This window comes from Rhincodon typus, unplaced genomic scaffold (assembly GCF_021869965.1).
Source record: "Rhincodon typus isolate 14 unplaced genomic scaffold, sRhiTyp1.1 hic_rhity00002226, whole genome shotgun sequence".
Taxonomy (NCBI): Eukaryota; Metazoa; Chordata; class Chondrichthyes; order Orectolobiformes; family Rhincodontidae; genus Rhincodon; species Rhincodon typus.
Window position 1 is genome coordinate 1 of NW_025967864.1, and position 25,000 is coordinate 25,000.

At 38.0% G+C, this 25,000-nt stretch overlaps 1 protein-coding gene across 1 annotated transcript; it reads left to right on the forward strand.

Annotated features, from left to right (window-relative positions):
• The first annotated feature begins 26 nt into the window (after positions 1–26).
• Positions 27–23,643, forward strand: LOC125481455 (abnormal spindle-like microcephaly-associated protein homolog). Its single transcript, XM_048593023.1, has 12 exons — positions 27–803; positions 1,336–1,485; positions 2,813–2,979; positions 3,907–4,066; positions 10,263–10,472; positions 16,060–16,209; positions 17,238–17,429; positions 17,753–17,945; positions 18,448–18,602; positions 22,284–22,460; positions 22,954–23,126; positions 23,262–23,643. The coding sequence occupies exons 1-12, from the start codon at positions 27–29 to the stop codon at positions 23,383–23,385; spliced, it is 2,628 nt and encodes an 875-aa protein (XP_048448980.1). The 3' UTR covers positions 23,386–23,643.
• The last annotated feature ends 1,357 nt before the right edge of the window (positions 23,644–25,000 follow it).

The window sequence follows — 25,000 nt, forward strand, 5'->3', positions numbered from 1 at the left end:
CAACATTAATACAGAGTTATTATCGAATGCACAAGGAACAACAATGTTACAAGAGACTGTGCTGGGCAGCCACCGCTGTGCAGCGAAGATACCGAGCATGCAAAGTCAGAGATGTCTGTGTGAAACAATATGATGATGTGAAAAAAGCAACAATTAGGTTTCAAGCATTTTACCGTGGGAAAAAAGCCCGAGATTTGGCTAAAAGAATTAAGGCAGTTCACCGAATTACATCATTCTTGCAGATGTGCATTGCCAGAAAATCCTTCTTGATTCAAAGGTCAGCTGTGATAGTACTACAAGCAGCATTCCGTGGTCATCGAGAAAAGGCACGCTACAGAGCTATGTGTCTTGCAGCCATTTCAATCCAAAATTGGTACAGAGCCTGCAAAATGGGCCGTTCACAGCTTGTGCAATATCAGTCCATGAGGCAGGCAGCTATCACGATTCAGACTGCGTACAGACATATGGTTGTCCGCCAGTGTATTAAACAGAAAAGTGCAACTGTTAAAATTCAGTCAACATTCCGTATGATTCAGTGTAGGAGAACTTTCCTCAGAATCAAATCTGCAGCCATTGTAGTGCAGTCTCACTTCCGTGCTCGTGAAGCTCGAAAACTGTATAAGAAATATAAAGTAGCGACTACTATATTACAGCGATATTACAGATGCTACCTCTTGATGAAGCAACATAGATCAAGCTACTTGACGCTCAGGCGGGTAGTAATCAGCCTCCAAGCTAGAGTAAGAGGTATTTTTGCCCAAAGACGATATAAAATGATACTTCAGAGCACCACAAAAATTCAGGTAATGTTTCAAATATTATATTTAAATTGGCTGTAGAATGTAAGTTGGTACTTTTTTGTAGTATTATAGTTTTAATATTGTTGAAAGTTTAATTCGTAAGCATAAATAATCTTCTGACTTTGTCATTAAATGTAGTTCCTTAACTCACTGGGGATGATTAAGAGACAGATATCCAGTTTGCCTTTGCTGTACAGCAATGTTCATTGAGCAATAATAAATTTCCTTGTTTTGTTTTGTCTTTCTCTTCCCTGACCATCTCTCATTCTAGTCTTCAGCATTTTCTCTTTGCTCACAACTTGTGGGAAATTTTGTGTTGCTTAATGAATGATTCAGTAAAGAAGGGCACCCAGATAATTGGCTATATTTGCAGCAGCACACGTGAAATGCTGATTAAGAAAGAATTAGATTAAGAACAATGGGGAATAATGTGCCGATTGAAATATTTTCACGTTTTGTCAAAATCAAGACTTTCTTTCATTCTGTCCTTAAAAACAGTAGTTCACTTCAGTTTTGTTTATAAAAATTCTTGCAGGCCTCTTATCGTAGAAAAAAACAAAGGAAGATATTCCTTCTAAACAAGAAAGCTGCATGTGTGATACAGCAACACTACAGAGCTTATTGTCAAAGAAAGATTGAACAAGAAAAATACCTTCAAATGAGGCATGCTGCTATCGTAATTCAGGTATTTCCCTCACAGATAGCTAAACAGTAGTAATTTTCCTCTTTCTAATCTACTATTCTTTATAGAACAGCACTGCTCCAGATATTTCCCAGCCAAATCCTCAAAAAGATTTCAGAAGTTAAACTTGACTGAAATTTATGGCTAGGTAACCGCTTTTTCTTCAAATAAGAATTAGATTTTCTACCTTTCACCTTATAAAGACATACTCCAGAATGTAGAATTGTTCAAAGGATTTATCAGTCTGTGAATATATATCGTCTAAGACTTGTGTTTTGTATTAAAATTACACCACCAAGCTGCTTTTCTAATGGCCCTGAACATACGGCATTGCCTTTCTTCTCCCTCTAAGGAGTGATGCAAAATAATTGTAATACCGGATTCAAACCAGTTTTTTATCTTCCAGTTTTAATGTCTCCTCTCCTCCACCACCCTGCCCCCCTCCCCAATCCTCTTTAATTATGTGATTAAAGTTCTGTATTCACTGATGTTAAAATTTAATATTTTCTTTGAGGATCCCTGGCACTATATTATTAAACTGCTGATGTGATTTCATGTCACTGCTTGGTCATGTGGTCTTTTTGTAAATTTACATTTTAAATGTGCACGGTTGCACTCAACAGTTAATTTGATCCACCTTAATTGCAACAGTTGATTCTTAGACAAAATGCTGCAGTGGCATCTGATGGATTTGGTCACCTTGGCAATGACTGCTAGTCTCATCGAACCGAAGTGTGATGCAGTCAGTTCTCAGTTTCACTTTATAATTTAACCAAGTTTTGGGCTCTTGTAAGCATCAACATTCTGCTCTTCACACCTTTTGTCACTCAATATCTCTTCTTTTGTTTTGTTTCCTTTTTTTGAACCCAAATATCAGTCCTTATTATGCAATTCCTTCAAATATGTGCACAATTTCTAGACATTGTTATTAAACTCCCATTTAAACTGAAGCACCATTTCTTGCTTTGTAGTATTGCACTTTCCTTCAGCAATAACAAGTGGTTTATTGAAGTTAGCTTTTTTTCAACTAGATCTGTTGATCCAATTTTTGATATGTTCTTTGTGCTGTGTTTTCTCTTCACCTTTCAAAGTTGATGCTCCTTTCAGCATTTCATTTTTTTTTGTGTTCCTTCACATTTTCATTCAAGGCACCCTGGTCAGGCATACATGATTCAGTTTAGAGGTGTTGTTTACATGAATATTGTGACCTCGGTGTGCTTTTTTTTTTACTTGAAATGCATAATTGTACTTAACTGTTTACTGTTCTTTCTGACCAACTTTGACATCCATTGTCAATAAATATTTTATTCCATATTTTAATTTGTTTCAGAGCGCATTCCGTGGATACAAAGCAAGGCAGCTAGCCAGAAAAACAAGAGCTGCACAAAAAATCCAGGCATGGTTCAAGGCTCAAATTGAACGTCGGCGGTATAAATCCATACTTGACTCTGTTCTATTCATCCAACAGCAATTGAGAACAAAACGAGAAAGATCTAGGTAACATTTTATGGGAAATAATTTTTTAAAAAATTACACCCTGTGTTCTAGAGAAGACAGAAGTTAGCTTTTACCAATGTTGCCCTGTGAAACTGATAGCAACTTCTGACGTGATCACAAATGTTACCTTGTGACCTTTCGTTATGCTGCACAGTCATGTTTATTTTTCTAGTTATAAAATCCCATTAAATTTTCTTGTCTGGCCACTTGTGCACATTATTAACCTGTGTGGTAGCTTTTAGACTGATTTGTAACTGCACAGCTTAGCAGTCATATCAGTTAGCACATGAACTTTTAAATCTGGAATTTGTTGGCAGGAATGCCCTGCTCTTTCATTAGGAATGCTGTTGTTCTAGATGCAATTAACACAGAAATCAGAACACAGAAATCAGACCTCCGTTGTGAACTTAAACTTATTACATACCATTCTCATTATGAAAACATTTAAAATGTTAAATCCCTTGTCACTGCGTTTTATGTAGTTCTAGAATTCTTCGTCTATTACACTGCTAAAGAATATTTTAGATAATCTGCTGAGGTAAAGAAAACATCTTACTTAAGAATACCTTATCATGGTTTCAACTTGCCTCAAAGCTAGAAGAAAGATCACGCGACATTGCATAACTTTCTGTGGCGTACACATTCAATGTCACATCATAGTCAGACCTTCATTCCATGTTTTACTTTTTATAAAATTTTGCTGTTTCAGCCTCCATTCCATGCTGCCTGTGAAATGGTCTAAAAATGAATGATTATCTGTTATTTTTACTGCCTGGTTTGCTATCTGAGAATTTATCAAAGTCATTTTTTAGACACGTGTGGTAAACAAAGTACAGGAGTTGACTGCATTTTTTTATCCTGATTTAAATTGTCCCTTTTTTTCAAAACGGTTTGAATCGATTGCATTTCCTTGTATTTCACAACTAGGTTCTTAAAGATCCGGGCTGCCTCAATTGTTATTCAACAAAAATGGAGACTAACTGTTGCAACAAGAAGATTGCAGGATGAAAACATGAGAAAAACAATGGCAGCAATCAAAATCCAGGCATTTTGGAAAGGATTTAGAACCAGAAATCAGCTGATAAAGGTAGACTGCATTTTCTTTGTTTTCTTTGGCTTGCTTTGCATTTGAGGAATCAGCATAAACATACTGGGTTAGAAACTTCACTTTGGGTCCTCTGTGCAACCCAGGAACAAATTGTGTGAATTTTCCAAGATTCAGATGTCAGCTTAAACACAGTTTCCATCACTGAATCCAACATTTCCTTGAACCAATGCAAACTGGCAGCGTAATAAAGGTAATTGATTTCCTTCACCACCCCTGCCTCCTATTACATTAAAAGACGTTACTATATTGTACTTGAGAGTGTTAACCTGTGCAGCTTTATTCATTTGGGTTAAAAATGAGTTTATTGCAAAAGTAAGCATTTACAGTGTGTTTCTAATGTACCACCTGAGTACCCACTATTAAATAATTAAAATTAATTTCAAAACATTATATGCTATTATTTAGTAGTATCTTTCATGCTCAGTCTGTTCCTTGCAAAACAAATCTTTTTTTTCAAGTATAACTTTGTGTCACTAAGCACCTACAATCATTTATACCTGTTCAAGGCAGCTCTTCATTCTGAGAAAACTCTCCATGCTTAGTAAAAGCAAAATACTTTGGATGCTGGAAATCTGAAACAAATGCATAAAATGCTGTAGAAACTCAGCAGGTTTGGCAGCACCAGTGCCCAGAGAAACAGTTAATGTTTCTGAGTCCAGCATGACTCTTCTTCAGAACTCTCGATAGATGTTGCCAGATCTGCTGAGTTTTTCTAGGGTATTCTGCACTTTTTTTCCAGAGTATTCTGCACATTTTTTCCGTGCTTAATCCTTTGAACTAAGATGAGTCCAGTTTTATGGGTGGGTTCCCAGCTTCCAGTGTGATGATTAAACCATGTTAAAGTTTGCAGACACTTCAGTTACGCTGGCTGTGAATTGAATTTAAAATTCTGTTATCTTTTATGGTGCTTTGGCTAATTTAGAGCGAATTGTGCTGAGAATGGAAACTCTAAACTTCTGTTTTCATTTTAGTTCTGGGATCAGGATTCAAATCCTGACTAAATTGCTGGGATTAAAGTCATCTTTATTTTTTAGACATTTTGAGAAGGTTTGAGGAAGAAGTGGACTCGAATAATTTTGACCTAGTTTCTGAAACAAAAGCAGAGGTTTCAACAGTGGCAAGTCCATTGGGAAAACGTAGCGTGATTGGAAAGAATGAGATTCTTGATGGCGATAAAATAAGTCTAATTTTCCACCCAGGTTTTAATGGCGAGATGAAAATCTTGTTAGTGAGTGGTGAGAGGCCTATATAAAATGCATGAATTATCTCATATATACGCAGTTTGCTATTTTACTGGAGAGAAACTAGATTGTGGCAATTCTAAACATGTAAGTCTGATCTGAAACCTCAGGGCATGCTATGTGGGCAGCATCCACCTGCATCCTTTGGCCATGGAGATTGACATCGGCATGCACCAGCCTTCCCATTATCATGGCACATCTGTGGCTCACTTAGAATACTTCATTTTGGAGTGCACCAACACCTTTCAGTGCTGTGCACCTGGTAGGCCACCGTTGCACGCAGGGACAGGCACCATTTCATGCATCAGAATAGGGCATAAGACAGGGCTCCTTGCTTGCTCCCTTGATTCTCACTTGGATGCATACTGCATCTCTGCCCATGACTTGCCTTTTTGAGCATTCCTGCTTCACAGTCCGACAGTATTTCTGTCTTGCCTCACCTTTTGGTGCAAACACAACTGGACAGCTTGTCATGGTTGCCGGAAGTGATCAGTCAAGATAGTGGATGTGTTGCTGTACAGCATTGTGCTACTTGAAAGTCATGCCTACAGCATGTGCCATTAGTTTACACAGCAAACACATTGCATATGCTTCAACTATATAGCTAGTCTAATGGATGTAGTCAAGTCAAGGTGGTCTGTTATCGCAGAGGAACCCTGCCACAACCAAGCAAGATGTGGAGGCGCTGGTGTTGGATTTGAGTAGACAAGGTCAAAAATCACACGACACCAAGTTATAGTCCAACAGGTTTATTTGAAAATGCAAGCTTCCGGGGCTCAGCTCCTTCCTCAGGCTTCAAAAGCTTGTGTTTTCAAATTGTTGGACTATAACCTGGTGTCATGTGATTTTTGTCCTTACCTGATTGTATCAATGTGCAAGTGACTGACTTAAGCCGTGAATTGTGTTTGGACAATCAGTATCAGGGGCTCCTTGTTATTGCAGTCTAGGGAGTGGGCCACGTTCAATTCTGCAGGTTCTGAGCATCAGTCTGTATATTACAGTAAGCCAGTTGTGAAGCTGTAAAGAGGTCAGTTGGGAGTTTTCCTCCAATTCAGTCAGGGGTTAGGTCCTTGTCAGTCCTGGGAGTCTGTTCGATTAAAGTCAAAGCAGATTATCGAGTCCACTGCTACGATGGACCAGTTGTGAAGAATGGAAGCAGCAGGCTGGGATACAGGTGGGACAATAATCATGATACTGCACAACTCCGTGTACCATGGTGGGAGACGATCGTGCATTAGAAGACATAATTTACTCTCGGACTAGCAGTATTTGACAGCCACTGCCACTCTGGTGCACCCAGTACATCACAATGGCATTACTAAACTGTAGGCCCATGGATTGGGGATGTTGGCAGATGGAGACTTAAATAAGAGTTGAGCATGTGGAAGATCAGAACTGATGGGTCAACAAGGAGTGCAAGGAAAAAAGAAAGAACTTGAATGTTAGTGGCTGTCACTTGGTTTGAAAGGCCGAGCCTGTGACTTGCTGTACAAAGCACCAGCTGTGTTGTTTTCCATTTTCATCTGAATCGCAATGCAAATGCAAAAGGGCTTCTGCCATGCTTGCAAGTGGGCAGAATATTTGTTGAGGGTGCAGGCTCTACTTGTGAGGCATGAGAGGGTGTTTGCCCTTATTGAGGTCATTGTTGCGATCAGGCACTTGTACATGTGGGTTTAAAATATCTGTGGTCATAAAATTCTACAAGCGAAACTCATGCAGAGACCAACTATATCAAATACATATATTGACCACATGCAATCTTTAATGTGTTGTTGGTCATTGCAAATTGATCATGGTCATCTGTGTGAAGTAGAAGTGATCATAGGTGACCGTAAAAAGTCTTATGGGCCACAACTTGCAAAAACAATCCAAGGCTTCATTGGCTACACAAAGGTGTTGAGATGATTTCCTCTCACCTTGAACAATGCTACTTTTCTCAGGTGGTGTGATGGATGGGGTTGGGAAACAGTGTTTCACTAATTCTAATCTCCTTCGTTGTTTGCAAAACATGGGTTATGGTGCATAGATTAGAATACGGTCAACCAAATAACAGGTACATGTATATGCATTCCATGGCCCTCCTTGACAGAATCCTTTAGGTTGCGCTGTATTGAGGACTATGCTAAACTTTCATTTGTGTGTGCTGCGAATGCTCACATTCGTAGGGACCTGTCTGTATCTGACCTTCCCTACAGGTTTCATTGGAACTGTGACCAATGGATCCAGCCACAGCAGGGGTTATTGTTGCTGTTCCCATGGTGCAAAAAAAGCTCTGGGAAATTGAGGAAGGACAAAGGGGCCAGCAAACCCAAGACCACGAGCTGGACAATTTCCATGCGAAAGAGGTTGCAGCTGAAGATACCCTACAGGAGGCTCAGTCTGTCATCCATGATGCCATTCCCTCTGAATGAATGAGATGCATTGCTGTCACAAACTAAGGATGTCACATGAACAATGCTCCCTCTGAGCTGCACGCCTAAGGTGCCGATTGGTGTCAGCACGTTGATCGCAGCTTTGACTGCAGGAAGCCTACATGAATCTTGGAGGCCTGCGCAGCAGGAAAGAAAATTAACTGGAATACTGCCCAGGACCCAAGTTCTCTGTATGCCATGCAGCCACTAGAAGTTCCACGTGCAGCGATCCAACAATGCTTTGGACATTGACTCCTATCTTCAAATTATTTGCCATGCGGGGATCTTGGAGGATCGTGCAGCAGGAAAACATGCTAGAGGGAACATTGTTTGGGACATTGTCACAGAGCTGGAGCAGAACTTGCAATCTGAATGGGTGGGTGGCGACTCAATCCCTCTGACCATCAAGTTGACAGCTGCATTCAATTTTTATGCCGCTGGCTGTTTCCAGGGGCCCAGTAGGGGTTGGCAGAATGTCTCAATCCACAAATGCATCAAGGCTGTTATTGATGTGATCTGTGCAAGTTCACACACAGGTTCACCTTATTTCTCATTGATTAGATTCGTGCTACAGCCCAGATAGTAGACTTTGTCTTTGAAGCTGCATATGCCAGGCGAGGAATGCTATAGGCTAAAACATCTAGCATTCAGCAATGTACAATGTGGCTGATATTAATAATAGAAAATGCTTCTGTTCAGTAAATGTAGAAGTCATCTGTGGTCACATCTTCAAGGTTGGCATCAAAGACCTTAAAAGCAGCCATGAGGCTTTATGTCCTTGATAGTTCAGGTTCCTGCTTCATTTCAATGGTTAGGTACCTTAGAAGGATAGCTGCTAGGTGCCTACTCTCAACAACCATGGTTGATGACTCCTTTACTGAACCTGCTGATTAAAGCCAAGTTTAGAAAAAAAGCAGCCATTCTACATCCAGGGCATGGTGGAGCAGGAAGTCTTCTCCTGAAGATGAGGTTCCAATGTTTGTACAGATCAGGTGGGAGTACAGTACAAACGGTGTGTGCTACGTAATCCTTGCTTGGTGTATTTTGGACAATGAAGTGGGAAAAGAGGGATGTGATGGATGCTAAAGAGCTGGGAGAGCAGCAGCATTGAGCAAGAAGAACATCACCTACAGTGTGATAGAATAGGGCAGCATTGGGCACAATAGGCCAAACAGGAATTAGTTGACACCTGCTCCCAACAGATGAGTTGGGTGAAGTTATCGTTCAAAAGGGAAGCAACTCTTTTCACTTCCAAAAACAAATGCAGCTATTTTAAAATCTTTTTTGTCATCACTCTTTCCATGCTGTTAAATAAAAGTTGGTATTACCAGCTGTCTGAAAGGTTTGTGATATTGTGATGCTCTAGTATGGAGCAATGCCAAGTTGTTAAGCTACCCTGGGCATTAGAGAAAGATTCACTGTCTTTGGATAGGTTTCAAATTCTTGCAGCTATGACAATTATTTAAACAGGTGTTGATGTAAAAACATTAAATATCTATGGTTGACTGTGAGTTCTATTTCCAATGAAATGTTATTCATGCCACCTGTATGTGCTTCGAAACTTTTTTCCAATCCCACCCCACCGTGTACTGTGAAGTACTAGTCCAGGCTGGCAATATTTGATCTGTGCGCAACTGGACTTGAAATATAACACTAGTGGCTCAAACCCTGAAAGGTCTCAGCAGCAGCAAGTATTTCCTCTACAGGTGAGGGCACAATTTGATGAGTGCAGTAAGGTGTGCACGTAATGGGGTGAGCAGTGGAGAATTGCCTGATATCTCACCAGAGCTCATGGTGGGGAATCCTCTGAAGCTCTCCGAAATTGATACTTGCCTAATTTTGTTTTTGTAAAATTCTGCACAGGAGGGAGAAGACAAGGTAATGTTTTGCATAACTGTTGAACTAAAAGCCATGTAAACTTCAGTCAAAAAAAGGTTTGGGCTATTGCATAGTGTGTAATTTGTCTGTAGTCTTTTTGTTTGAACTTTGACATTGAGAACTGTAGATTGTAACTTGTATCTTCCATTTTATTGCAACAAGGGGTGATGTGGAGTACAATCGGGATGACATTTGGTGTGTTCTAGCAATTTTTTATAAAAATTTTAATACTGCATCTGCAGATCACTCTGCCACCCTGTACAATCCATTTATATACCTCATTTATAAATGTCAGAATACAAGTGCGACTGTATATTTGGTTTAACTTCCTTGGTTAAATTCTACTCATTGCCCCTCCATGCAGCATTGTAATTAACAGATGGCCTGTTAGTACCTTTTTAATATCATGAATCACAGGAGTCCCAGAACAGATCCCTGGAAAATAATTGGTTACTTCTTCTGAGATTTGTATATTGCCATCTTTTATACTTACACAAAGAATGAATTACCATTAAATACTCACGATCCAAGATCAGTGTTTTTAAATGTTTGAAATAGGATATCAAAAGTCAAGTTACTAGAGCAAATTACTTTTTACAAAATAAGTACCGGTGGTATAATAAATGTATATTTTTGGGATTACAGAAACATGAAGCCGCCTCTCAAATTCAGTCTGCTTACAGAGGTTATAAACAAAGAAAGAAGTTTCTTCAGCAAAGAATGGCTGCAATGATCATACAAAGAATTTACAGAACTTGGCAACTTGCAAAAACTGAAAACATGAAGTACAAAAAAATCAGAGAGGCTGTAATTCTCTTGCAATCCATATGTCGTGGCTGGCTTGTTCGCAAAAAGGTATGATGTTAGTAACTACAATGAGTTCTAATTTATTGAAGCTCGTTTTTAGCTCAATTAGCACTCTTATAAACCTCCCAGAATATTTTATGTTTGTAGAAAATACATGTTATGGTGCCTACTTTTGTAAGATGCATGGATTGAGTAATATTATGACTTGGAGTTACATTTTTCCCTGTTAGCTAAAGTTAGAGCGGTATGATCTGCTGTAAACATCAAGCATGTTGACCCTATACTAGCTCTTTACAAAAGTCATTTAACTTGTCCAAAAACCTTGCCATTTCCTTCAAACCTTTTAACTTAAGGGGCTTACGTAATTTGCTTTTGAAAGCATGGTGATTCTGCCTCCACCACCCTTTCAGAAATTGCATTCTAAGTCCTAACTACCAGTTGTATAAAAACATTGTTCTTCATGCCACCTTTGCTTCTATTGCTAATCTTTTATGTCTATTCCAATAAAGTTATCAAGCTTTCTGCCAAATGGAGTAGCTTCTTTCTATCTACTCTGGGTGGACTACGCATGACTTTGAGCAGTTTTATCACATGTCTTCTACATCTTCACTTGTCTGAGGTGAACAAGCCCAGCTTCCCTAATCTGTCCACCTACCTGAATTTTTTTTCCCTGGATCCACCCTCATGAATATTTTCTGCACCCTGTCTAATCCTTTCACATCCTTACTAAAGCATGGTATCCAGGTCGAATACAATGTTCCAGTTGAGACCAAACCAATGTTTTATGAAGGTTCATAATATTTACTTTGTACTATATGCCTTTACGATAAAGTCCAGGGTTCAGATTCATTATTAGCTGTGCTTGACCTGTCCTTCCATCTTCAATTTGTGATCATATACCTTCAGGTCCCTCAGCTCCTAAACTCCTTAGAATTGTATCCTTTGTAATATTACATCTACTTATTCTTCTTACAAGTGTCTCACTTCACACTTCTCTGTATCACATTTTATCCGTAATTTATTCCATTTCACCGGCCTTGTCTTCTAGATGTCTATTACTATCCTTTTCATATTTTCAAATAGTTTTAAAGTTTGGTTATCTCCAAATTTTTAAGTTGTTGCCTGTATGCCCATGTTTAAGTCATTGATATGAGTCCTTTCACAGTACTAGTTTGCAAAAATTTGGCAAAGATGATCAAAATGCATTAATTGAAACAAAAAGGAAAAGTTTTTATTTAATTCTTTAAATAACCTCAATGATAGGAAGTAGCAAAGAGTTTTTTAATGGTAATTTAAAAAAAAAATTATCAGTGCAACACCATGTTGTAACATTCATCACAGAAAAGTTTGTGATGCAAAAAATAATGAAATGAACTAAACTTTAATCATATACCAATGTAATCATTAGAGCAGACATGCTCTAAAAAGATAACCAGATAGTATTTCAAAAGGAAAGAGGAACTGAGAAGAATTACTGTCACTTTTGCTGATCCTAATAACTGAATTCAATGGAGACACCAGCTCTAATAACTGCTATCATGGATTTGCTCGTCTTGGCTTTTGCTAGTTCTTTGTGACATCCACACCTTTATTTTTAGATTATTAATTACAATCTGGGTGCATTGCATTCTCATGAGTTATATTTTTAAAATGATCTTTAGCATTCACAGACGTCTGTAAGTGACTTAATTGCAGGAGAGTGTAACTGAGTTATCACAAAATATATAGCTTTGGAAATTCTTTTGATCCTAATAAAATCTGGAAAGACCTTGTTGGGTGACCAGTCCTTTGATTCAGCTCCTTCATTAGTTTTAAAGTCCGCAGTACCTTGCTTGACTTTGCTTCTTTAAAGTTCGAGTTGCATTGATATAACACTTGAGTTTGAGTACTTGATATGATCGTTAGTGGCAGCACTATATAAGCCAACAGCATGGAATAAACCTCCAGTTTTATCTGACAAACTGACTTTGTGTAATGAGCGCCTCAGTTGTGGAGCCAGACCTCAGAAGTGTCTCATTCGGCCCTATGCCATGCCATTGCTGTCAATAATCTAATGTCACATTGGAGGCAACTGAATCCAACACTCGCCTCAGTAGGAAGCAAGCATATGCTATACAGATCCTGACATTCATTCCTGAGATTTCAGTGCCAGGCATAGGTGGCCAGCTTCAGTGATGAGATTGATCCTTAGGTCGACTTCAGCTGAGTCTTGTGGCCCAGGATTCCAGCAGCCCTGTGTGGATGGTCTGCTTCGACGGTCGTTTCTGGCTCAGTATCCCAGCAGCCCGGCATGGCGGTCTTCACCGGCTTTTCGCAGTGGTACTATCTGCCTGAGCTCGGGAGCCATGAATTTAACTCGGATGAACTTTGTCTTAATTTTTAAAAATTCTTTCTCATCTATGCATTCTGTTATTAATATAGATACCACGGTATAGCGACTTAAACACTTTTCACTTTTTTTTTGTAAAAAAGTACACATGACAATAGATTACTATTGTATTCAATTCAAACCTCTGGCCATTGTAATTGACCTGCCAGTTTTTCAATGGCTGTAAAGAAAGTTTCAATGTCCTCCTTCAAATTGTGCACAAATTAGGAATATTTTAGGAAATCAAAATGTGTTTCCTGCCTAAGTGTATTGAAATTACCATTAGGTCCTCGCTGCTGCAAAGAGCCTCAATTCCCTGTCTTTCTGTACTTGTAACTCTTACTCAATCTTTAAGTGTTTCCTTCCTGAATCATTTGAAATTCTCTTTTTTTTTCTCCTTTCTGGGCTTCTCTTTTTTTTTGTTCTTCTTTTGATCTTCTCTCTTTGTTCTTCTCCACTTGGTCTTCTCCTTTCTCCCTTGCTTTAAATTGTAATTGTAGCCTTCATTCTTCCAAGCAGATGTAAGATAACTTGGCCTGTTTCAAATTCTGTAACTTCTACTTGCCCTGAATCAAGAATGAGGTCCAAATACTCAGCCAGCATCTTTACTGTTTTCTGACTCCATGCTTTAAGGTATATGTTAAAATCTATCTCCTTAGCTATGGTTTTTAACTGCCCTATGTTTAGGGGTACTAATTTTTGCTAAGTTGAGTCCTCTTGCAGAAATGCTTTCACGTCAAAGGTAGCCATCTTAATTTCTATTGGTAGTATTCCCAAAGCTTACTGCTGTAATTCCCTGTTTTGTTTCAACAATTTTGTCTTTTTCTCAATCTCCCTCCTACCTCCTTCTGAAGTCAGATTTTGATATTTGTAATGAATCAACTTTGGCTTGTCGCCCTCCATTTGTCACAGACATGAGCTTGTATGTTGTCTTATTTTTCTGTGATCAAAGTATTTTTGTTCTGTGAGGTTAATGTATTTTCTTGCCCACGGAGTGGTTTGTCCCAGTTTAAATAATTTTCAACATCAAATGTTTGAGTTTAAAACAAACCAGATAAATTATTATCCCACACTTGTCTCAGATGTTTAAAACAACATCTCAACTATCACATACACAAAGATTTATCTGTAGATGAAGGAGATAAAGAGCTCCTTTTTTTAAGTGTCTTTCCTAGCAGGCATGTTTCTTAATTGAATTGATGCTTCAACTGGAAAGGAGGCTTTGTATAGCAGACGATGCTTGGTAAGCGTCAGGGTTTCTTGCAGCAGAATTACTAGGATGTCAGTTGAACCTGAGGTGGAACATGCTGGGGAGAATCATTCTCCTACTTAAATTATTGTTATTTTACCTTGGCTACCTTTTGGTTTGCAGCTGGTTCAATAGCTTTTCATAATGTTTCAGATGTTATCTCTCATCATGTTTCTGATTAGAGTAGCTTCTGCTGCAAGCTTTAAAAGAACAGGTAACAAACATGACGTCTTACTCTTGGCCTGTTTCAAGCCCAATTATCCTTTCCCAAAAAAGCTAGTGTTGAGCTAGTATACTTCCCGAATTGTGGCTATTCACACCAGGTGTTTGAGACAGCAAAGTCTTTGAATTTCAGATGAGAAGTCATCACAAAACAGTGGAAGTTTGATCAGAATCATTTTTACATTTGCCTAACACCCACTGAGTTTCAACATCTCTGTTGTCCACAGTGAAGCAGGAAGATTGAGCAGTTGGTGTATTGTCATAAAAAATTCTGAGGCAGAGTCACCGGACCTGAAATGTTAACTCTGATTTTCTCTTCACAGATGCTGCCAGACTTGCTGAGCTTTTCCAGCAACTTCTGTTTTTGTTCCTAGTATATTGTCATGTTTGATAGTTCGTTCTTAAAAGGACTTGTGAATTTCACATGTAGCTGTGTTTGTACATATTTTAATTAAGTATTGGTTTTGGTATTTGCCATATTAAAAGGCGTGTCCATTTTAAAAATACAAATTTAAAACTGTCATGCCTTACTGGGAATGACAATATCACCCTTCAACCCAAAAAAACAACTTTTCATAAAAGTTCTATATTCCTTATCACTCGACTATTCTGTATTCTGTATCACTCTGTATTCATGCTGCCATAACCAATTTTTATTCCAGGCATTTTGCCAGCAAGTCTATTACATGTCTCTTCATCAAATACCTTTAGGAAGTCTATAAATAATACAAAAACTCTATTTCTCATCTAAATGTTCAGTCAAGTTCATTAAGCACAATTTACCTCTACCAACTTCATGCTAGTTGTCTCAAAATTGATGAAATACATTGTTCAATATAAATTGTTATCAGGCAGGGAGAAATGGATGACTGACTTAGTTTGTCGAGGAAATCTGTGCAAGGTGATCATCCTAAAATGTGTTATCAGTTCAATTTTGCTGCAATTTTCAGTTGGGGCTTATTAAGCTTTTGTTAAAGGCTGGATTTGGTAAATGGGGTGAAAGAAATTCACAAGGCTCTTCCGACAGCATCTTCCAAACCCACTCCCACTGCTATCTAGAAGGACAAGGACAGCTGCATGGGAACAGCACCACCTGGAAGTTCTCTCCAAGCCGCTTGCTATCCTGACTTGGAAGTATATCGCCATGCTTTCAGTGTTTCTGTCTCAAAAACCTGGAACGCCCTCCCAAATGACGTTGTATGTCTACCATAGCACGTATACTGCAACAGTTCAAGAAAGCACCCACAGTCACTTTCTCGAGGACAACCAGCAATAGACAATAAATACTGGCCCAGCCAATCATGTCTAAATCCATGAATAAACTTCTTTTTAAAAAAAAGACTCTAAATAAAAGGTAAATCTGAGCTAAAACTCTCTGACCTGGTGTCAGCTGAATGAAGGGAGAAATTATGTTACACTGCCACATCACTGTCTTAAACAAAATATTAAAAATGTTTAAAACTCAAAAGCAAAGATACAGCCCCAGTTGCTTGCATTCAGGGCAGAGGGGATGAAGAGAGTAGCTGTGAAAATCACTACTGCCCTTCGTGCTATAGGATCATTGGGGATAGTTAGTGCATTTCGTTCGTCAGTATAAGGAGCTTAAATTAGGAAGTGGAAAAATGTGTTTGGTTTCAAGATACATATTTAAGTTGAATGTACATTTTGTTCCAGAAGGCTGTGTGAAAGGTGTAAATTATCTATTCGGATTTTAAAATTTTGACTTTTCCCTAGTAGCTAGAATGCCGTAAATGCCTCCTTTGCTTCTGTATTTATTTTTCCTCTTCACTTTACAGCTTGTTGAACAAAAATTGGCAGAAAAGAAGCTTCGTTTCGCTGCTGCTGTCTATCACCACCTTTGTGCTTTTAAGATTCAAAGTATGTACAAAAGATACAGGGCTCTTAAATGTGCAAGAGATGAAATCAATTCTGTCATCTTCATTCAGGTAAAAAAAAAAGAAAAGGGTGAAGTTCAATCCAGGTGATCATTTTAAAACAGCAATTCTTAAAAAGCTGGAAGTTTACACTTGTTGACAATGAAGAACTATTCTGGTCACTACATAGGTCAAATACCTTTATAGTGTCTATGCATTTTAACAAAACAAATTAATCCCATTGTGTTTTATGATTACTTGAGTCTTTACAAGTCTTTTAACTTTTTCTAAATTTTTACACTTGTTTGAGAATACCTAATCTTCTGAAGAAATGACTTTCATGTAACATCAGATGAATTCAGTCATACAGCGCAGATATAGACCCTTTGGCCCACCACCATGGTTATGCTGACCAACAGACACCAAACTGTACTAATCCCACTTACCTGCACTTGGTCCATACCTGCCATGCACTGGCATTTTAAGTTTGTCCAGATGCTGTTTAAATGTTGCTCCCTTGTTCATCCTGCCAAAGTGCAGGTGGGAAGGCAAATGGTGAGGATGCATTCACTGTAGTTGTCTATGTAGTGGCCCACAGTACATAAAATTCCAAAACAGAAAATGAATGAGAAACAAGTAGAAAGTCCATTTTGGTGGTTGTGTTTGAGCATAGAGTGTTGGCCAGGATGTTGAATCTTTTGTGTTATTTGAATAGGCAATTCAGAAGCTTTGCTTTAACCTCTCCTCTTGAAGATAGCACTTCCAATAATGCAGCATTCCAAAATGTCAGCCTTGATTTTTGACCTTAAATCATAGATTGAGACTTGAATCCACAATCTTCATGATTCTGCTCATTTTGTCATATAATCTCAAATATGCTGGTACTGCTCAGTTGAATTGCTGTTGCCAAAATTACTTTGAATGACTACTTGTTCATCCAATCTGCTTGAAGTATTTAATCCAAAATTTATTTTGCTATTTCTCCAGCTTTTCCCAAATCCATTTCTGGTTGAATGGGTGTTGAATGTCCCCTTGATGCTTTTGCTGGTTTGAATAAGTTATTTGTTAATGTACAGTATTACATGTACACTTCATTATAGAGATGGTTCAGAACTTGTCTTCAACGCAGAAAATATCTTGATGATTATCATAAGATTATTGTAGTTCAGCGAACTGTGAAGATCTGGCTCATGCGACGTCACAAAGCTGCTGTTGTAATTCAGAAAGTTGCAAGACATTTTCTTCAGAAAACCCGGAAGCAAAGATTTCACAGTGCAATTATAAAAATACAGGTACTAAATCTTTCGTTGTGGTTGGCAGTTGATTTGAGTTAAAGTATTTGCCTTATTTCAGCAACTAATGAGCAAGAAAAAGTACATTTTGTACAGTTTAGTTTTCTGGTTACTTTTGGAGTTTACAAAATATCATATACTTTAAAACTTTAATTTGTTTTACTTTGATTGAAAGTCAATTGTCCAGTAGTTATCATGCTGTTTCACAGTTGTATGCATACTTTTTATAAATACTTCAATTTGATCTTGATAGACTTTAAGTTTATTGGAATAATGTACTTATTTATCAAAGAAAATATCAAAACAATTTTCTAATTCTGTAGGCTTTGTGGAGAGGATATTGCTTGCGCAAGAAAACCAACAATCTTCAAATAATTACTATCAGATGCCACATTGAACAGGCTAATCAGAACAGCACTGAGGAGCAGAAATTGTGCAACAGAACAGCTGTAGCACTCGATTACATTCTTAAATACAAACACTTCTCTCACATTCTTGCAGCTTTGAAACATTTAGGTTTGTATATTTTCACTTTTTTCATTTGTGCAATATAGTAAAATTAGATGAGAAACAATTAGATTAGTCTCTCCTATTAACTGAGTTATGTGAAGTCATCGTACACTAACTGTTTAAATTTTTTGACGCTGCTGAAGCTGGCATCCTCTGTATAATCCCAACTGTAAATGCAACTTAACAGTTTGATCTTTCTGTACATTTTATGTCACTTAAGCAGAAAATGGTGTGAGATAACCCACTTGAATTCACAGAGAGAACCCATCTATGAAACAGAATGATAGAGAAGTCTGTGATATCTAGCACTTGTTTGGGGTTAGGAGGGGTTTTATGAGCAAATTGGAAGGGGAGTGTTTTCTCATGTATTCTCTGAAAAGCTGAGTTTTGTTCATGTCTAAAACTAGGCTTGAAGTGGGTATTGATCATAATGGCTAATTTCATGAAGTATCTGCTAATCCCAATCACAGAGGATCTCATAATTTTAACATTAACCATTTATTTTCAGAGGCTGCAACCAGATTATCTTCTACTTGCTGTGAAAATCTTGCCCGAAGTGGAGCGACGCCTATTATTTTGACTTTGATCAGGAGTTGTAACCGCAGTGTGCCTTCTATGGATGTCATTAAGTATGCAGTACAAGTGCTCCTCAATCTTTCGAAGGTACTATCTGTATTAAATGACATTAACCTATTAAAAATAAATTCTGTTCTTTAAAAGGGCTTTTTAAAGATACATCTGGTTGGTTGGTTTAAGAAAGTCCTCCTGTTTTGAAGTAGATATAAAGAATTAAGTATGTTGAATTTAAATTAGTTGTAAGGATACAACTGCATTGGTGACTTGCTAACAGTTATAATTGTTATAACTCTTCCATCCAAATATGTTTTTGACTGGCCTGTGTACTTGGACATTGGTTAACTGTAGCTCGCCCCCTGATTGCAACAGTTGAGGGGAGGCGAAGGCCTAGTGGTATTATCGCTAGACTATTAATCCAGAGATCCAGTAATGTTTGGGTCCTAGGTTGGAATCCTGCCAAGCCATATAGTGGAATCTGAATTCAATAAGAATCTCAAATTAACAGTTTTGTGGTGACCATGAAGCCATTCTCGATTGTTGGGAAAAACCCATCTGGTTCACTAATTTCATTTTAGGAAAAGCCACTGTTCTTAACTGGCCTGGCCTGAACCAGATCCACAGCAACAAAGACAGAAGTTGCTGGAAAAGCTGAACAGGTCTGGCAGCATCTGTGAGTTAAAATCAGAGTTAATGTTTCGGGTCCAGTGACCCTTCCTCAGAACTGACCCACAGCAATGTGGTTGACTCTTAACTGCCCTCTGGCCAAGTATGGATGTGTAATAAATGCTGGCCTAGCCAGTGACGCTCATAATCCTGTGAATGAATACATTCTTTAAGAGTTTTTCTCGAAGTGATTTAGCTACAAATCTCATAACGTTTTCAACAATCAAACATTTTCTCAGTGTGCACCGTGATTTTGTCAAAAGGTTAATTAATTTAAGACTAATATTTACTAGTAGCAGTATTGCTAGATGTAAAAAGACCATTATCTGGTCGAATTGCCTACCATATTGGTAGTTGCATGATATAGTAATGAAGGTTTTCATTTAGCATAGTTATTAATTTCTATCAAAAAGTCTATACCTGGCCCTTACTTCAGGCAAGCTTGAATGATAGAAGCCTTTGGGAAAATTAGTCAGATTTTGCCTTCTTTACATTGAACAAATCTATGCTGAGTGACCAAGAATGAAGGTTGGGGAATTACAAGATTAAATTCCTCAACAACCTCATGCCAACTGCCGTTTTGACTGATGCAGGGAATAATGAGAGCTGATATGCACATTATGCTTAGCCTTTTAAATGCCTACCTCAATTTAAAATGTCCCATAGTTTAATATCTTTAGCTAGATGAATGAGTTCCTCATGCCTGCATGCAATACATCAGATTGTCCATCAAGAACCTTGGAGAAAGCCTGGTTTTGAATTGGCAACCTATTGACATACGATTTTGAAAGGTGTTGCCAACTTGATATGTTACAATTAGATGTCGTACGATTTAAGCATATTTTTAATGCAGTCACTTATGGGGATTTGTTCTCTAAATCAAATTAAATTGACCAGTGTTGTGAAGGTGCTCAGATACTTTAGAGAACATTATCCAGTAGATTAAAATACTTTTCTTCCTTCAACAGTACAGAGATGTCATTTGGACATTGTGCTTTAGTCTTTACACTGATTCAAAGTTGAGCTATTTGCTTAGCCATTTGAAACGGTGGGGCATATGGTCATCTGTCCTACTAGTTCAAAAGAATTGTAGTGATTCAGTTTCAGAGGCTTTGCTGACAAAGTTGTGCTTTGCAATTCTGCAGTGAACATTTGGCTGAGTTCCAAACCAACTTGTATTTAGTTCAGCAGCTGTTGCTGACAAAGCCACAAATGGATTGTGAGCTTGGTTTTGATAGTTTTGGGTTCAGAATTAATTTTTTTGGAGAGGTTTAGAATCGCTATTCGTTTATTTTGATTAGCTTCATGATGATCTCAAGAACTTCCCAAAATTATAGTAGGGCTCATGACTTGTGTCCATAATGGACACTGGGGCAAAGCAATGGGAGTAAGGAGTAAGCATGAGGGGTGAGGTCTAGAGTGCATAATATTTATGTACAAAATTGAGCTGAAGTACTAGTCTCCTAAATTGCCCAAATTGGAATTCTTATCTCATCTTGGGCCTCTTTCCTGAGAGGGCTGCTGCAATGCTGCATGTTGAAAATATGGTAATCATGAATTAGAAGGTGAAAGTGCAATGTTGAGAAGTAATCTGACCCATAATTCTGCTGCTAACCTGAAAATCAGTCCAATGTTTCAAGTCACCTGCTACTCCAAGTTTACCACCTATATCATGTGACGTTACTCGTATTGTAACCCAAAATATTGCTTGAAAGAAATCCATCTTTGCATTTATATAGGGTTCCTAATTTTTGAAGGTACGACTCTCAAATGCTCATACTCATGAACATGATCTTGTACAGGGGTGTAATTTTAAAGATCCAACATATATAAACATTTCCTGTACTTATGAATGACTCCTTTCATTGACCTGCATTGTTCCAACTTTCATCCAAATTGACTTACTTACGAATGAACTCCAGGATGGAATCCCTTTGCAACCTGATGACTGTCTATATATCAACTAATTCTAATTGTTTCCATCTTCTCTCTGCGCAATTTTAACCACAGCAGGTTCACTTGCTCACTGAGAATATTTTCTTACATTATTTTTTAATTCATCGACTTTTCATGCAGGTTATGCCCTCTTCTTATACCTGAAACAAGGTAAAGCAGCTTCACATGGTGGTGACTTATTCAATCTGCTTTACTTTTCACGAGATCCCTCTTGTATGGTACTTCTTACACCTTTGATTTCTGACCTTGACAGCTGATTTTGAATTATCATCATTTGCCCTTTAAGGCATTAATCTGCAGTGTTTCACATATGAGCTCTTTCTAGTTGATCATTTCTTTTCAGTCTCATCTTTGACTGCAGGAAGGTCCAATTACAGATAGAGTCACAGAGTCATACAGCACGAAAACACACCTTTCGGTCCAACCAGTCCATGCCGAACATACCCTGAAACTAAACTAGTCCCACCTGCCTGCTCCTGGCCCATATCCCTCCAAACCTTTCCTATTCATGTACTTATCCAAATGTATTTTAAATGTTGTAATTGTACCCATATCTACCACTTCCTCAGGAAGTTCATTCCACATGCAAACCACCTCTGTGTAAAAATATTTGCCCCTCGTGTCTTTTTTAAATCTCTCTCCTCTCACCTTAAGAATGTGCTCCCTAAACTTGAAATCCCCCATCCCAGGGAAAAGACAACGACCATGAACTCTATAATCTACTGTATTATGTCTTTAAGACAACTTCATTGGAAAAGATAGGCTTATTCTGAATGTTTTTATGTTGTTCATTTAACACCGTAAAGACTAACTGTTCACACATTCTACAGGACTAATATGCAGGATTCTAGTAAGCTGTGTGATTTCAGTGTGGTCATGATGATGAAGAGGAATTACTCACTGCATCAGCACAATTTTTTTTTGTTCACCCCCGGCCTTTCAATAAAGTGGCAGATTTCTCTTTCTGTTTGAACAACATAAAATACAAGAATGGTGATAAAAACCATGTGGGATATTTATGATTGTAAAGTTTCTTACCTTATTGCAGTATCTGTTCCTTTTTAGGTTTTCTTCCCTATCAGCATAAAGATTTAGCTTAGTTTTAGCTATGAATGAATAAAATTGCATTTTGATTTTAATGTCCTCCAGTATCACAAAACATCTACCGTTGTGTATGAAGTGGACAATTCCATTAATACGTTACTCGACTTGCTGCAAACGTATAGAGCAAAAGCCGGTGACAAGACATCAAACAAGTGTAGCAGCATTTTTACAAAGGTTTGCTGTTTACTGGCCCTTCTCTCAAAGGATTCAAAGAGAGCAATGGTAAGCAAATATATCTGCAAGTGTATATTCTAAAGGATTTCATTGTTATGAGCAAAGTTAAATGCCAGTTTGAATAAAATGTGGCAATTGCCGATTCTGCTGTTTGAATCATATTTAATAGATGAATATTTGTTCTGAGGTTGTGCTTTATTTTGTCTAAATAGAGTAGAATTCTAGTGGATAAATTCCATTTTGCTGAGGCAAATTGCCTTTGCAGAAAATAAATAATAGTGTTATGGTTAATTTCTTATACAAACACAGAATGCTGGAGAAACTTAGCAGGTCTGGCAGCAACTGTGAAGAGAGAAACAGAGTTAGCACTGAGTCTGCCGTGACTCCTCTTCAGATCTCTGTGTCAGATTTACAGCATCTGTAGTATTTTGCATTATTTGGTTCATTTCTTGTTGATTTTTCCTCTTTCCCACTTAAACAGGGAATACAAATGGGCCTTTGGATAAAACTGATGCACTAATGGTAGTTTTTCTGTTTTCAGGAGATTCGAAGCTTGCCTAGGGCAGTGGATCGTATCCTTAGCATTTATGAGCTTACCGTGAGAAAACACAAGATGGATATAGACAGAATAAATGTTAAACTGCGGATGTCTACCCCTTGCAATGGCATTTCATATATTCCAGCTACTCCTATTCGAACAAGTTTAGTTTCTAAGTAAGAACCCATTTTCTTACTTTGTAGTTATGTTGTCATTCTTTTGTGCTCATCTTTTCCATTTATCCCTTGTCTCTTCCTGCTTTTTGTTTTAAATAACACTTATGCTAAACTTTTTTCTTGATTGTGTTGCAGACTAAAACCAGACTGGGTCTTAAGGAGAGACAATATGAAAGAAATCGTGGATCCTTTAAAAGCCATTCAGTTGGTTGTGGATACCCTTGGAATTTCTACTTTAAATGTCAATAATGGGAAATAGTTTAATTTTTCAATAAATGTTCATGTTCATGTAAATATGTGTGCAGAAACAAAATCTTAAAACTCGTCCAAATTATATTCCTTGTATATTGTTTGTCAATGTTGGTTAAGCTTGGTTCAGTTCCACATACGTCGCTCCTATGTGTGTCATATCATGGTGAAAGATTTTCTACTATTTCTAATCTGAAAATAAATGTCATGAAGCTTGGTTTTATTACATTAAGGAAAAGAAATAAATTTTTATGTAATGACTTACAAATGTTTTGTTGAATCACTTTTTTTTCTGGCGACGTTGATAAATGGTGTTGATTAGCATTTTGTGGAAGGGAGTGTGAATGCCCATAAATTCAAATTAATTAGACACTTGACAGATGTATAGAAGGATTTTTGGTGTATAGCAGGCTGCAACGTTAGTGTAGGAAGCCAACTGGTTGAGGTTTGTAAGGGTTGAAACAAAACATAGAATGTAAGCTTAATTTAGGACTGTACAGATCCAAGAGGAGACGTGAACCATTTAGCTACACAAAGAGACATGAGCATGATTGTGCATGTAAATTATAAACGCGTTGATGTGATCGAGTGATAATAGCTGTAAATGGGAATCTGTTTGCATTTTCAAGGAACATGGTTACTGGGCACTGCAAGAGCTTGATTGATTGATGTCTATGTGACAAATTGTGTGCCAGAGTAACAACCATAACTGAAGTATGTAAGAGGTGGAGAAACCTTCGTTTGTTGAACTGAACCTTTTTAACTGCATCCTCATATGCACACTGGTAGAATAAAGCCTTTGCCTTATATGGCCTTCAACTGTCTGTTGAGTGTTGCTTGAAACACCACAACAGGGAGTAAACATCATAAGCAGGAATCTTATTCTCATCTTCAATCCATTGTGGTTGGTAGACAAAGTCAAATTTGCCAAGAACCATATTCTTTGTAATAATAAATGGAGTGCCATTTGATTACACATTCACTGTTTCTGCATGTACATTAGAAGCAAGACATATTGCAGAAGTTCATCAAGGATTCTTTAAGGCTGAGAGAAGATTGATTTGAGGTATATAAGATGCTAAAGGGAATTGACAAAGTAGATGTTTGGTGGATGTTGCCCCTTGTGGGGCAACTTAGAATGAGAATCATAGTTTTAGGCTACTGGACTGCAGTTTTAAAACAGGAGGAACTATTTTTCAAAAAGTTGTGAATCTTGAATTCACTACCTCTGAGTGCAGTGGATGCCAAAAATACTGAATAAATTTAAGAGACATTTTTCAGTAATGGGTTAAAGGGTTACCGGGGCAAGGCAGGAAAGTGGAGTCAAGCCTGAGATGAGATTGACCGTGATTACATTAAATGGCAGAGCAGACTTGAGGGGCTGAGTTGCCTACTCCTGGTTTACGTTTTTGCATTCCTTGCAAGGAACATTTCAAAGCCATGAGGACCACCATATAGATGGACATACGTTAGAGACATTTGGGAACACCACCGCTTGTAAGTTCCCTTCCAAAGTACTCACCAACCTGATTCTGAAATATATCAGTTTTCTTTCAGTGTGACTGGGTCAAAAGCCTGCAACTTCGTCCTGAATTGCACTGTGGATGTACCTACGCGAAATTGAC